We start from the raw sequence: 15857 nt of genomic DNA, 5'->3' as shown, positions 1-15857 counted from the left end.
TTCTAAAGGCCGACTGCCTGAATGTGCGTCCTGAGTCCGCCTCTTACCAGGTGTTCCACACTCCAGAAGTGACTTATGTTTTTGGGCTTCCAGTTCCCACTTCGTAAGCGGGAGCCATTAACGTCCGTCAAAGTACTGCTGTGAGCATCTGAAATGCTGCTGAAGTGCTCACAGCAGTGCCCGGCACTCTGGGAATACTCACAGCCGCCACGTGTGCCTCGGCGATCCCGGGGCTCAGCGCACCGAGAGAAAACCCACCTCGCCAGGGCTTTTCTGTTGAGAATGATTAGGATGAGAACGACAAGAGGGGAGGAGTGCCAGAGCGGACTCTCGAGGCGAGCAACACACTGCTGGCATCTGCCCCTGATGAGAGCTGTGCGGGTGGGCACAGGCTGCTGAGAGCAAACCAGAATCGCCACGGAAAGCAGGGCAGGGTGACCAGGCTAAAGCCCCGTACCTCCGAAACTGCTGGTGGGCAGGGCGGCAGTGACCGAACTACCACAGCTCTCTCAGAGACCAAGTGAACACATGGGACTCCACTCCTAACATGCTGAGTGACTCAGTGCGAGGGGGAGAGGCCTTCAGCTCGGCTGTGCTCTAGATGGCGTGACACTCCGTCGGCGCGCAGGAAATGCTCAAAGCTCATCCTGAGGCGTAAGCTCCGCCTGCCGAAGCAGCACAGGAGGAGGGGCCAGGCTGCTCCTTCAGATGGTTGTAGAAGACTGGATGCAGACCGCAGGCAAGGGAAGGGCTCGGGGGTTTGCTGGGCAGCAGGGGACAGGGTGGTGCCAGCCCAGGTGTGGAAAGGGAATATTTTACTCCACTACCTACTATGGCTTAACAATGGGGAAGAGCAGACGGGTCAGGGAACTACCCATCCCAAGTTCTCCGGTGTGGAGTGAGGAGTGGCTTCTGTACTTTAATGTTTATATGTATAAAATCTATGTTTTAATATATAATGGAGTCACACAGGGTGCATCATGGGCTATGCAATGCGGGATCCCTTCTAAGTTTCTACTCCATTAGAATGTGACTTTTCTTGCCCCCTCTCCATCCAGAACTGATCTTTTAAACTTTCAAACAACTTACATGTACACAATGAGAGAGAAAAGGCTATGCTTAAGATAAAGATCTCACTGTTCTGCAGAGATCTTCTAGTATAAACACAAAAAAATTTAGAAAATTATATGGCCACTGAAACACCATGGTGGGGGTACTCTGGCCCCTGTAGGGGCTGGCCCATGCCTGAGACAAAGACCCCACATTCTTGACAGCCTCAGGCCACTAACATTGGGTCCAAGGAGCTGACTGCCAGGTTGTGAGTTTTGGGGCCTCAGATACCTGTTTTCCTGGGAGACATGACTACGTGGACAGTACAAGCAGCCGAAGGTCACATACACCTCATCTTTTGTTACTTCTCACTGAAAGCCACTAATTCGGAATTCTGGTTAAAAAGCCCTAGAATTAGTGGTTGAAGCCTTTACCTAAAATGGGTTTGCCAAAGCTATCTGCCCAGAAATGGCCAGCAGCAGCAAGATGACGTTTCACTAATGCATCAACTTCCTAGTCCAACTCCCTTTCCACGGCCCCCCTGCAGCGCTAACAAGCGATGCCACCCAGGATCTCTCCCCGCAGCCTGGTGACTGACTCCTCCTGTCTCCCCCTCCCAAATGACCTTCTCTAGGGCAAACTGGGCCCAGCTTCTGTTGTCCTGCACTTGGCAGAACTCAAGGTACTCAGCCCTCACTGAGCTGAGATCCAAAGGATAGAACTTCCCAGGAGCCCCCTTCTTTTCTAACCTCTGTGGTCACCCCTCTACCACAGGGACCCACTCCTCAGGTGGATCACGGAGGCTGGCAGCTGTCCGTCCATACCCTGCTACTCACACACACCTTTGGGGAGTTAAAACTTGTGGCAGGATTCACTCACTAGTCCCGCCATTTGCCAAGATCATCTTGGAAGTGCTGGAGAGGAAGTGGCCGTCCTGGGACTCGAGTTTGCCTCTGAATGGCCACCAGGCCTGCACCACCTGAGGCCATGCTCGAGGGCCTGCGGGCCCCCGGGAGGCAGAGATTACACGTGACGGAGTGTCTGGAGCACTTGTTAATCCGTTATGATTTATTAGCTGTACAGCAGTAGATCCTCCTCCCCAGCTTTCAACCCCATTACATATTTTATTACAGGTCTCATGTTGGCGTCCTAAAATAATGAAAAATATCACACAGTACAGCTAAGTACAAAATGCATCAACCTAGAGTCTGATAGCTAACTGATGGCTCTTTTAAAAGCAATACACAGAAGAAAAAAGTGTTTGAAATCAGCAAGACTGAGGCTCTCTAAAAAACACATTTCAAACGTGTGACAGTTCATGTGCAAGAATCACTTTTTAGTTGGTTTTGTTTCACATTATTATTATTTTGTTTTGCAGATCCGAAGTTTAAATTACTGACCTAGTGAAATTTTCTGGCCCAGCTTTTAAGGGCTGCTGTGACCCACTCATAATCACCCTTCTGCTTGAACAGAGGAGTTATAAAACACAAAATTCAGCTACAAACAGAGCAAAGAAAATGTAGATGGGAAATCATAACTGAAAGTTAATTGTGCAAGGTTCAAATGCTGGCTCCACGGGCTGGAAATCGCGATCTTCCGTGCGGGCGTCCGTCGCTAGCGGGCAGCAGTCTCGGTGCCATTCTGCTACATGATTGGGATCCAATTCCTTGTCCACATTCACACACGACAGTCTGTGGTAACTTAATTTGCAAGTAATTAAAATGCTGGGTTTTCTTACACTGCACTTCTTTTCAACCTCTTAATTAATGGAAAAGATTAAAATGTAAAAAAAGTTATTTACAAGCTTGACCATACAGAAACTTTGCCAAGAAAGAGGCAAAGCCTTCAGGACAGACACCGACCGCAGCATGCCGTACTACTGGTGTGCAGCTGGCTCCGAGCAAAGGGAGTCAGGGAGAAGCAGAAGCAAAAACCAGTTTAAAAGTGTAAGTCCTTCCCAAGTCTGCATTTACAATTAAAAACTCTCCTGGGAAGAAGACCTAGAACTCTGGGAAACCCGGTGGCCATTCTGGAGTGGTTTACCATTGCAAGAGAGAGGGTTCAATGTCTCTGTTTCCATCTAAGAAAACCAGTTAGGCATCAACACTGTCCTCAGCACTTCACAGTAAACCCTCAGAGACTCAGAACATTCCATGATTTGCTAACATCAGACAGCAAGTTCTAGTAAAATCACATTTTTCTAACATCATCCTTGAAGTTTTAGTTCTCAGTATGTTTGGTAAAATGGTGTAAAATGATGCTTTTCCCAAAGCCAAAAAAAGAAAGAAGGGAGAAAAATTAAGATGCGGGCCGTTTAAACACAGCCCAGAGCAGTCCTGGCGACGAGCAAGGCCCCGCCATCACCGGTCCATCATGCTGAGGATCATCTCGGGCGTGAGGTCTCCGTTGGGGGCGTCTGTGGCAGCTGGTTGGGCCTCCTCTTCCTCTCCCTCCACGGGCTCCGCGTCTGGCTCTTTTTTGACTTCAACTATAATGTTCTCAATTGCACCTGTATTCTGGTCTTCCACCTGGATGATGGCTGTTGCTGGCAAGAAAGAGCATGAACAAAACAAATGCTCCATTAAAGCCCCTGAGGATCACAAAGGTCCTGTCAGACTCAACACTACATGGACGTCAGCAATGCAGGAAAGCCTCAGCAAGGACACAGAGAAAGTCATAAAAAACAGACTTACTGAGCTAAAATACGGCCATTCGTGAAGCCCCAACACTCTATCAAAGAACAAAATGCTGACATTCATGTTCATATGCTTCCCAAATGCCATAGTAAAAGCCTTAGTTTTCCTTTATGTCCTAAAGTTGAGCTTTGCACTAGTATGAGACGGGCCAAAGACGCAGACAGCACATGACTGAGAAACGTCACGCTGCGTGTCATGCAGGGCCACGCTGGAGGTGAGCCACCTATAGCAAGAACATCCATTTCTGATCCTGAAGCCTCCCACACCCAGGGCCCTCCACCAGTGTTTTCATTCAAGTGTGTGTAGGCTAAATGTCTCCCAGGGTCTACAGTCAACGCCCTCCCCCCCCCCCCCCCCCACGGCCGACATCTACACGTGGGGCTCCGGCAGTACATTAAAATAAAAAAGACTAAATCTTGCATTTGTTAAAGAAAAAACTCTGCCTGCCAGCTTTCAGGACATCCACAGCCACAGAGAACAGAAAGAGACTCGAGTCCCCAGAGCCTGCTGTCACAAGGGCCGTGTCCAAGACAGGACTGCTGCCCACTGCCATTTGTGGCATGAGGGAGAGGGCGAACACCTCTTCTGCGTCCACTCCTAAATCAGAAGGCCAACACTTGAATCCACAGGCCTGGATTCCTTAGGAGGAACAATCTCAGCACAGAAATTGCTTTACCCTTTATCCTTTAAAATTTGGCTCTTTTACATTAATTACCATATCAGTTCTGCCAGCTGACTGGGATTTTGTTTCGCGGAACCCTCCCACATTAAAAGTACCCACCTTGTAGAACGTGAGTACCCTTCTACTCTGGACTTCTCACTGAAGCGTAACAGGCTTCTAGGGTCTTCCTCATGTGTTTCCCAGTAAAAACTAAGTAATCGCTTCCTGACAGTTTGTTCCTGGTGTGACCTTAACTTGTTCTCATGGCTTAGTTCCCATCATCCCCCGAAACAAGGTCCCGTCTGGCTCCTCCACGTGCTGGGAGCGGATGCCAGCCTCCAGCCTACTAAGTGGAGACAAGTAACTTACGCTGGGTCTGTTTGGGCTGGTTGGTTCTGCCAGGAGGGCGTCCTCTCCGCTTCTTGGCAGGTGGTGGGGCTGGGGTCACAGGCTGAGGCTCTGGCTCGGGTTCAATTTCCACAGCAGGTTCCTCCTCATCCTCATTGTCATCCAGGTCTGGCTCAGCATTTTCTTCTCATGAAATCAGGAGTAACAGGTTGGGGGGCAGGGAGAAGCATGGCGGAAGAAAAACAGGGCACACACACAAAATCACATATTCTGTTAAGTCTAGTTACATATTTATTTTCATCAATAAAAGTCCATTTAAAAATGCTTTTGCTTGAATTTTTGCTATCAACATTGACAAAGTAAACTAGTATTGTGCTAGAATTAATACACAAATCAACTTGAAGGCTACTATTCCTACTTTACGTGGACTGGATATTACATTTTTCCTTTAGCTTTAGACATCAGAATATTGAGTTTCAAATTCTTAAGAGGCAATTCCATCATATGCAACATATATAACAATACCACAGTGCTTAAGTTGAAAACACATATTCTATCTGTCATGCAAGGATAAAGCAGAGGTTAGCCTGAGACGGACCCTCAATGTGTGCTCCTGCTCGTCTCTGAGTTGGCAGAAGATGTGTGTGCGCATATGTGCGCGCGTGCGGAATTCCCACTGCGTTGTGAGACCCTATTACTAGGATAAGCAGCAAGAGTTCTTCTAGGACTATGATTGATATTTTTTAAAAAATATTTATTTTTAGAGAGAGACATGGGGCTGGGTGGTGACAGAGCAGAGGGAGAGGGAGACAGAATCCTCAAGCAGACTCTATGCTGAGCATGGAGTCTGACTTGGGGCCTAATCCCACGACCCTGAGATTGTGACCAGAGAGGAAATCAAGAGGTGGCCACTCAAACTACTGAGCCACCCAGGCACCCGTTGGTGGTTTTTTAAGGCAAAGTTTTTTTTAACTTAATTCTCAGCTATGCCAGATTCAATGGGTCATTCTTAACTCCCTAATTCTCTCCCTGATGCCATCATCACATAAAGGAGAGAGGACTACTGTCTCTAAAGAATACTGACAAGGAGCTTTGACTCCCTTACTAGGTGTGTGACCTGGGACAATGACTACAGTGAACCTCAGTTTCCGTATATAATCTCTAAAGCACCCCAACCTACTTACTAGTGATTTGAGGATCAAAAGGACTGAGCCGTAATTCATGTAACCATGCTCTGAAACTCAGCCTCCACTACAGACATAGTTCTTGTTTGTACCAAGTGTCACAGTTTTAACATTCTCCGTTATTCCATTTCGGCTTCACTACTTCATTTAATAAGAGGTGCTACCCTCATTTTATAAAGAAGTGAGAAGCTAAGTGATTTGTAAGGCAGGCTAAACAACAGAAGGCAGAACTCAACCTCTGGCCTTGGCCTGGGGCGGTTCTGCTGCCTGCCCCTGGCGCGACTCCTGAGCCCCTGCTAACCTCCCCCCCGCCCCCGGCACACAGAGTACCCTCCCCCTGCCTGCCTCTGAGAAGTACAGGTTATGCCGTCTTTCTCTAGCACCAGACATTTACATTTAGAAATCTAGGAGTAAATGCCTCATCTTTAGGACAAAATGCCTGATCTGTCAAACCCTAAGTGAAAATGTGGGGAACACACTGGTATGTGGCAGTGCGTCAAGAACGAGATGTGATGCTTCCCTGCTGAACTTATTCAAGCCCCCTATTGCCTAAGTTGGCCCAATGCCTAGAAAACCAAACAAATTCAGTGAGAATTGGGGGAAAAGAGCACACAAAGAAGGTTAATAGGGTCAAAGGCTTATTGGCTTGGAGAAATTTTGGCAAAAAGCCTTGAGAAGAGCAGTGGATTCTGCTGGTCAATCTCTGCAAATGGGCAACGGGCAGAACTTCTGGGAGAGGACAAACGTGACTGTGTGGCCTTGGTGAGCAGTGGGATGGAAAGCCCAGACTTCCTGGGGGCACAAAAAGACACTAGGTACAAGGCCCAGAACCACACTGTGCTCTACAAGCCAGCAATGCAGAAGACAAAAGAAGGAATTGCAGCATCTAGCAGCAACCATCAGTAAAGTCTTCTGCTGAAAGATGCTCTGCGATGCATAATCAGGGAGTGAAACCGATCTCACTGGGAGATGAACCACAGAAGTGAACAAGGTGGTACCATAAGCAAGAAGGCTAGGGGCCAACATCTGTGGCAGCAGGAGGCTCTGCAACTAGAAGCACCTACACAGATCCTCCAGGTCAAGGGTACCTGTGGATCCCTGGGGCACTTGGGGCCTGTAATTTTTTTTTTTAAAGATTTATTTTAGAGCAAGAGCGAGCGAGCAAGAGAGCACATGCGAGTGGGGTGAGGGACAGAGGGAGAGAATCCCAAGCAGACTCCCCACTGAGCATGGAGCCTGACGCAGAGCTTGATCTCCAGACCGAGGTCACAACCGGAGCTGAAACCAAGAGTTGGACGCTCAACTGACTGAGTCACCAGGCGCCCCACTCATTAATTTCTCAGCCAAAGGGATCCCACAAAGATTCTCAATAGAGAATGGTGTGTGTGTGTTTTTTTAAGGTTACTTATTTATTTGAGAGAGAGAGCGAGCCTGCACATGCAAGCAGGGAGGAGGGGCAGAAGGAGAGGGAGAAGCAGACTCCCCACTGAGCAGGGAGCCTGACGCAGGGCTCCACCCCAGGACTCCGGCATCATAACCTGAGCCAAACAGAGATGCACAACCAACTGAGCCACCCAGGCGCCCCAGCAGAGAACAGTGTGCTTTTAAAAAGTTAAGTAAACCGACGTTTTGAAGGAGGCATGTTTACTAAAAACCCAGTGATGAAGAGAATGCTTAAATTAGATTTTCTAGAAAAGGCAGCAAAAAATAAATTACTCTTATGCTTACTGGATGAATACTATCCCAGGAAAAGTAAAACTTCTAACCAGAAAAGGTTTTATTAAAATAAACAAAATACACAAACACTAAAAGGGACCTTGTTACAGATCTAAATATAAAAAAACCTATTGCTTTCATGAGCAGGTTTTAGATAAAATCAATGGAGATAATGAAGTTTTCAAATATTTTCAATCTTCAAAAATTTTGACCCCTCCCCATTATCACTAACAAGCAATGCATGACAAAAGGAGCCTTAGAAACACATAAGGCACCATCTCTAATTTCTCCAGTCTGATGGTGCTGCTGGGGAAGCGTATTCCCCAAAACAAAATCCCTCTACATACATCTTTTACCATAAAAAGCTTAAATCTTTAGTCACAGATGTGCCTTCTCAACTACCTGGCCAGTAGCCCAAGCACCCACATTACAAAGCCTAATACCACAAAATGAGTGTGTACAATCAAATGTGATTCTCCGTGACCGACGCTCTTGTTCTCCCTCTTCATGGGTCTAGCACCTCAAAGCATACCTTCTGCCTGGATTTCGTGACTAGAAGTCAAAAACACCCCCAAAAGTATCAATAGTAGGAAAACAGGCAAAGTGTTACACTATAAAATGGAGATTAAGGTAGGAAGAGAAAGGCTGACCTTCACGGATTTGATCAACACCTCTCAAGGCTAGGCTGACACAGGCGGTCAAACCAGAAGTTGGTCAAGATGCTTAAGAACCTTCTTCATGTCCATTAGAGTCATTGCTCAAATCTAGACCAGCTTCCTAAATGTAAAAGTTATGAACACAGAAAAGAAACTCTGCTGGCCTTAGAATATCACTAATCTGAGGAAACTGAGTTGAGATACTAATTTTGTTTTGGCTTTAACTGACCATGTAAAGTATTTAAGGTTTTATCAAGCAATGGAATACCAGGAGGAAAAAAACCCAAAACCCAAAAAACAAAAAAACTTGCCCCAGAAACAAACTAGCTGCTGCTGTAAATACATAACACACATTAGGGAGACTAGAGGCTATAAAGGAAGTAAGACTGATTGGCCTCTCTATCCCAGTACATCCATAAATCAATGTACTGGCAACTGGGCACCAAAATCTACCACGTGTAACTAAATCAAGAAGTTAAGTTACTGACCACTGTCGGAGGAGTCTTCTTTTTTGGAACGCATCTTTCTTTTTCTGCCACGTTTACTCTTCTTTGTTTCCCCTCCGTTCTCCCCTTCTACGCCATCTGGACCAGCACAATTGTCAGCATGTCTTGCCATGGTATTCTAACAGAAGAAACAAAATCTTCGTTCATGTTACTAAAAAAACTGATAATCAGAAATTAGGAGTTCTCTTTAGTTTGAAAAAATAAAAAATCGGGTATTCATATTGAGTCTGAATGTTCTAGTATGTGCTAACAAGCACATCCTGAACATGCTCTCCTCATTCAAGGGAAATGGTCTCCATCTGGAAGGGGAAAGAGGGAGAGAGAAGGAAGGGAGGGAAGGAGAGGGGGGAGGAGAGGGAGAGAGATACAGAGATGGAGAGAAGAGAGGCCCTCAGGAGAGGAGGGGCGGGGTCCTCTCAGCAGCCTGCAGACAAGAGGAATACAGGAGAATCAGACCAGCTCCCTGTCCTGTGCAGACCCGACTCACATGGCCCCAGGGGAAGATCCAAGAAAGACCTATTCAGATACTAAGTCCCCTCCTTCAGCACGAGGGCTGACACGTGTACAGAAAACCCTGAGGTGGGGATGAGTGGCCCTTTCCAAATGATAAGGCATCTCTGTGCTTATAACCTCAGTGGAAAAAACGGCCCAGCTTTGCAGTGGAAGATCAAGAACATGATATTAAGAACCGTGATAAGGGAAGTAAAGTTCCGACTCTTACCCGGCGTGTAAAGGTTTTCCCACACTTAGAACAGACAAAGGCTGCAGGGACAAAGTTGGGGTCATGGTAGCGTTTGAAGTGCATGTCGAGGAGCTGTTTCTGGCGGAAGGTCTTGTCGCAGTGGCTGCAGGCGTAAGGCTTCTCCCCGGTGTGGGTGCGCTTGTGCATGATCATGTGCCTCTCCTGAAAGACAGCAGGTGGGGAAGAGGCCTCAGAGCCTGTCGCAGGGCTGCTACCCCAGCCGCCATCTGCACGCACATGGTCGACGGCATTTCTCTATGAGGGGTCTAGGTTCAAAACTGCTTGTCCAGAGTCTTCACTGGGGTGCAAAACCGCTTCTTTAAATCCCAGTACGGATATGCTCCCTCTCGCTGGGCTGCTTGTTCTCATCACCGCTCAGCCCCAGGACCGTATTCTTCCCTTCTCTCAGGTCCTGGACTTAATTCCCCCAGTTCTGAGAAAGCAGCCAGTAGTCTGCCTGAGGGGGAGGTTCGCTGTGACTGAATAAAACATCAGCTGGAGACTGAGGTGACAAAATCAAGGAGCGAGACCTTTGGTGATATTCCTCATCAATCAGTTTGAAAATACGATCCTTACAAACAGTTACCATATAAGGAATCTAAAAACCCTCTAATAAAACCTGACACTGATGGGGAACCAACTGCTTTCCAACTATGAAGGTCTCTACCTGTCTGCAAGCGTAATCACACTGGTCACACTTAAAGCGCTTCTCGTTCTTGTGCGACTTCTGATGCTGGATGAGGGCATAGCGCTCATGAAACACAGCATCGCAGTATCGACATTTCTTGCCTTGCTCAATGTAGGAATGCTGCTTTCGCAAGTGGACACCTGAAAGCAGAACACAAAGCCCAGTCTAACTTGCAAAAACAACAAGCAAGCATTTCAGTAAGTTAATAATACGTTCTTCTCTGCTTCTTAAAATGATTACTCTGGCTGCTGTCCTGAAAGTAAATTAAAAGGCAAACAGCGAAGTGAGGAGACTGGTTAAGATATGGCAACAGGACAGGTGAGAGGGGACAGCGGCTTGGAAGCAGTGGGGAGAGCTGATGAGAGACCCAGAAAGTAGCATCACCAGGATTTATTCACTGAATACAGAACAAGAAAGAAGGTGGGTGGCAGAGACGACCTCCAGGTTTCTAGCTCTGAAAACTGAGTAGGCGGCTGGGGCCATCTGCTGAGACAAGGAACAGTGGAAAAGGGCTAAAGCCCTTTGTTTTTGGGGAAAGGGAGCAGGGGGTTTTAGAACTTCAGTTTTGAATATGTTAAATTTGAAATGCCAATGACATGAAACGAGGGACGGCAAAGGCTAGGTAAGCGTGGCTCAAAGGGAAGACTGAGAGCAGCAACTGGAGCTGCTGGGATTTGAATAAGACCATGGGGTTCAAGAAAACTCTGAGGCAAAAAGAAGAGTACCCCGATCACATTTTAAGAAAGCTAACAGGTAATGCCAATGGGAGGAAAAAGGGTTAAAACAAGAGAAGGCTGAGAAAGAAGAGTCAGAGAAGGAAGCCAACAGGCTATAGTGCCACGGAAACCAAGGGAAGAAAGTGCTTTAAGGAGGATGGCACGGTCCACTATGAAGAACACTCCTAAGAGGTCAAGAAAGATGGTAAGTGGAATGCTCCCCACATTAAGCACTGTGGTGTTTAGTGATCTTATTAGGAAGAGTCGCTTCACAGAATGGGGTGTAAGCTAAGCTGGGAGGGCAATCAAAAACTGAGGAAGGAAGACTGAGGGAAAGAACTCTTTATGAGGGTTGGCAGGGAAGGAGAGAGGAGTCAAACACCCAAGTAACATAAAAACAAATAAATAAATAAACGAGCCAAAGATGAGTAAGTCCTAGAGACCTACTGTGCAGCGTAATTCCCATAGTTTATTTATTTTGAAATAATCTCTACACCCAATGTGGGGCTCAAACTCACAACCCCGAGATCAAGCATCGCACGTTCTATGGACTGAGCAAGTTAGGCGCCCCAACTCCCATAGTTTATAATACTGTATTACATATTAAAAACTTGCTAAGAAGTTAGATCTTATTTTAAGTGTTCTTAACACAAAAAATAAATGAAAAACTAGGAATGGAAGTTTCCATGTACAAAAATTTTTTCAAGTTTCCAAATTATGTTTTAACAGGAAAAATTAGAGACTAAAAAAAAGTCAAACCTAGACAGGGAAGACTTTTTCTTTTTTAAGATAGGAGAAATGTATGCATGTTTAGGGTTGAGGGGAAAGACCTAGGAAACAAAGGGTAAGGAAGCAGCATACGACGATATAAAAAGCTACAGAGAAGACAAGAGTAGGATCAAGACAAAGACAAAGGGACAGGCCACAAATAAGAAGAGTGATGTCATCTCTCTCGTAGCAAATGGGCAAAGAGAAGATGAATGCAGATAGGTTTGTAGGTTTGATAATTGAAATTTGGGAGTTTCAATCTGTTGCCTTTACTTTTCTTATGAAGTAGGGAAAGAGGTCACTTATTGAGACCAAGGAGCCGGAGGAAAAAGGGGAGGAAAGATCAGAGGTTTAAGCGCAAATGATTCACCCAACTCTGAATTGTTTCATGTGCCTCCCACATAGTAGGTGCCTAAACATTCGTGGAATGAATGATTGAACTCACTGAGGAAAATGGGAGCATACCTGACAAGGACAAACAGCTGGACTGCCCAGAAACAATGAAAGCTCGGCTGCATTCGGGATCATGAATTTAAGGTGCTACCAATCTGCTTCCCTCAAAGTCATATTACACCAGACTTAAAGAAGAATTTAATTAATTTAATTCTGGGGAACAGAAATGAGGGAAGGCTTTTCCTTTTTACTCTCTACCCGTGTTCATTACATGAAAGCCTTTCCATACATGCATACATTATTTTCAAATAATTTTTAAAAGGCTTCAACTTCTCCTGGTCCTGTGACAGAGACCTAACAGTGAAAGACTTTCTTTCATGTGTTCTTATTAAATACGTATAACAACAACTGTGTAAAGTAGTTATTCTTCCTAAAAATCAGGTGGTGGAAAAGAAAAAAGGCTTAAAGTAGTATTTGGAGATGAATCTTGACTCTAGCAGGTCAGTCTCCAAAGCCCATGTTTTCCTGTGTTACAAAGTGATAAATTTTAATTACAGCATATTAGTGTGAAATCAGGCATGCTTTGAAGAGGGAACACAAACTTCTTTGGGATTGGTTTTGGGAGATAACTATTATCTGACAGCTCCTAAGCAATTAAGTTCCTCATTATGTAGGGCCTAAAGGGTACCATACAAGTACAGAACATCCAAGATACATATTTGCATCATAAAAGTGAGTAGTTTTAAAAATTTAAATAATCCAAACAGTGGCCTAATAGCTCACAGACACTGCCAAGAGGTATTATTAATTCAGATTTTAGGTTTCTGTACAATAAGAACAGTAAAATTCATTTATCAGAGGACAGTGCTTCTTAAATCTAACTAAGTCCTCTTAACAGCAGGATAACAAGTGACCCAAGGGTCTTATGTGGAGCCCAAAGTCCTCTGCTTCAAACTCATGGTTTCATCCTAAAAATGTCTATTAGATGTTAAAATAAATAAATAAATAAATAAATAAAAACGCTTAAAGCTTAAAAAAATGTATGCTAGCCTGCATTTTGCTCAATATGGTCATATTAATATAACAATGTTTTAAGACACCAGCTAAATTGCGTAACTTTACTCAGCTAAAATACATATGCCTTGGTGACTTCATGTGGTTGCTGACTATCAAATGGGTTAAAAACAAAGTAATAAAAGATGTTTTGTAAAGTACAATAATTTACCTAAACATACAAATGTTTATAAGCATAATATTTGAGGGGGAAAATAATAATATTCAAGGAGCAACACACTTCGGAGAGAGAACAGACTGGAGTAGTATTTTTATCTCTTTTAAACAGGAAAAACAATCCAGGTGACCATACCTTTACGGGCCCAACTACAATTTCTACTGATAAGTTCTGCCTCTGTATAAGCTGTAGTTTAATTATGCACAGAAATACAGTTATCATCCAACCAATACAATAGTCTGATTACTTACAGAAAGTACTTATATTCTGAGAAAAACTGAAATGGAGAGATCTTAGTTTGAATCGTACCATGACGCTTCCCTATTTGGAGATCTGAACATTACCAGTGAGGGCTACTAATTAAAGGTTTACTATTTCCTCTCACTACAGCTCCTGTTAATGCATAAAATGAGCTATATTCAGTAAAGAATCTGTGGCTTTACTGCAGAGACAGAAAGAAGATAAAAACAGTTGCTAAGCGATGGCAGTTACTGCGGCAGGCCATTCGCCTATATAAAACTTATATAATTCAGAAAAGGAAGTTATATATGATCTTCCTATTTTCACAAATCCTCAAAAATATTTTTTTTTCATTTGCAACTAGCTAATTTACTTACCCAAATCACTTTTTCGGGCTATGACAGTGTCACAGTGGGGACAGTGAAACTTGGCCACATTTTCTGTGTGCTTCTGTAAAATGTGCATCTTCATGGTACCACTTTGGGTAAACCGAGCATGACAAATGTAACATTCATAAGGTTTTTCCCCTTAAAAGGAAATACAGAATGAACAAATTAGATGAAATGAGCACCATCATTTAATTGGAGGGTAATTCAGGTGGTAATTCAGCTGTAGTCAGGTGGCAGAAAAGCTAAGCTACCGGGAATCCTCAGGTGTTACCCAGCTAGCCCAAGCCTCAGGCCTGCTGTGTGGCTCACATCCGTTCTTAAGAGATGGCAATCAAGTCCTAACCTGCTTTGCCGGCTCCACCACAGTGGATCTTTGGGGGACAGGAGATGAACAAGTTTTCCTTTTTAAGATATCTTTACACCCAACACTGGGCTCGAACTCATGACCATGAAATCAAGAATTGCACACTCTACTGACTGAGCCAGCCAGGTGTCCCTACAAATTTTTCTTTTTTAGAAAATGTCAGTATGGGGAAAACCGAATGAGCTGGGTTAGGTAATCTATTCAGACTTCTTCTAACAGTGAAATTTTCCCTTCTCCAATATATATTCAGAACAATGAATTCAGAAGACATGCCAGAGAAGCATTTGTCAATTCCATTACTTCTATCCCAGCTCCCATTCTGGTAAGCAAGAGGGGTGTGTGAGGTAGTTTATAAGGTCCCATGGGATCCACTGAAAAGCAGCTCATTAATACGAGGGAAGAGGTCCTACCTGAATGAGTTCTCATGTGCCTTTTCAGCTTGTATGTGTCCCTGCTGGCGTAACTGCACAAGCTGCACTGGAACGGACGCTCCCCAGTATGAGAGCGAATATGACGTTTTAATTTGCTGACCTGAAACATGAAAGCACATTGACTGTAATGTGAATGCTGTGGGTAGTTCAGAATACAGAAAAAGTCTAAAATATAATACTTCTTCCTCCTTATTTGTAACCTTTGTTTCTCAAATCCTTATAATCCAAAGAGGGAAAATAAATGGAGGGGCATAGATGCCTCAAGATTGGTTATTAATAACAATGTAAGCTGGGTGCCAGATTCACGGGGGTGTATTATTCTGTCTATTTCTATGTTTTCTGCTTTTGTATAGATTTGAAATTTTCTATAATAGTTGAAGTAATCCATGCTTATCTATAGATCAATTTCCTTCCAGATACATAGGTATCAGATTTTGTTGTTCAGTTTAGCCCTAAATAATTTTATTGCTATTAGAATGTGAGCCTGTTTCCTGCTATCTATTGATAAGGTAAGTTACTGGCTTCTGTGTCTTGTATATGGCGACCCAAATGGACTCTACTGCTCTAGGTTTTTTTTCAGCTGATACTCTTGGATTTTTTGCTGTAAGCAAGTATACCTGCAATAAGTAAGTTTTGTTTTACCATTTACAATTCATTTCTCATTTAGCTGGGATTTCCAATACAGTGACAACGCTGAAACAGTAATAAGAACAGATGTCTTGTTCCAAATTTTTATTATTTATTTATTTTTAAGTAATCTCTACACGCAACATGGGGCTCGAGGGCTCAGGACCCTGAGATCAAGAGTTGGATGCTCTTCCGAATGAGCCAGCTAGGCACCCCTGTCCTGTTCCAAATTTTAATGGGAATACTCCCAATGTTTCAGTTAACTGGGATGGATTGACTATGGGTTTCCGGTATACATTCTTTATAGCAAAGCCATTTTCTTCTACTCTTAACTTGCTAGGATTTTAAACAGTAATGAATATCGAATCTTACAGTTTTTCAGAGTAACTTTCAAAAAAGATCACATGGCTTTTCTTTAACCTCTCGATGTAGCACACACCAGTAATTTCTT

The 15857-nt window shown here is 44.2% G+C and overlaps 1 protein-coding gene across 4 annotated transcripts in view; it reads right to left on the bottom strand.

Moving 5' to 3' along the window:
* Positions 1–2098: 2098 nt before the first annotated feature.
* Positions 2099–15857, bottom strand: part of CTCF (CCCTC-binding factor) — a 46548-nt gene continuing 32789 nt past the window's right edge. For 2 of the 4 annotated variants that reach the window (XM_026495008.4, XM_026495009.4), the window contains 7 exons: positions 14759–14879; positions 13973–14122; positions 10227–10387; positions 9539–9721; positions 8800–8935; positions 4777–4938; positions 2099–3595 (listed from right to left, as the gene is read on the bottom strand). In XM_026495008.4, the coding sequence (XP_026350793.1) occupies positions 3411–3595; positions 4777–4938; positions 8800–8935; positions 9539–9721; positions 10227–10387; positions 13973–14122; positions 14759–14879 (1098 nt within the window). In that variant the 3' untranslated portion in view covers positions 2099–3410. The remainder of the gene's footprint in view (positions 3596–4776; positions 4939–8799; positions 8936–9538; positions 9722–10226; positions 10388–13972; positions 14123–14758; positions 14880–15857) is intronic. The other 2 variants (XM_026495011.4, XM_048223625.2) reach the window with 1 other exon arrangement.

This window comes from Ursus arctos, unplaced genomic scaffold, assembly GCF_023065955.2.
Source record: "Ursus arctos isolate Adak ecotype North America unplaced genomic scaffold, UrsArc2.0 scaffold_19, whole genome shotgun sequence".
NCBI classification, from domain to species: domain Eukaryota; kingdom Metazoa; phylum Chordata; class Mammalia; order Carnivora; family Ursidae; genus Ursus; species Ursus arctos.
Note: the sequence above shows the minus strand (reverse complement) of the source record. Positions and strands in the feature narration are given on the sequence as shown.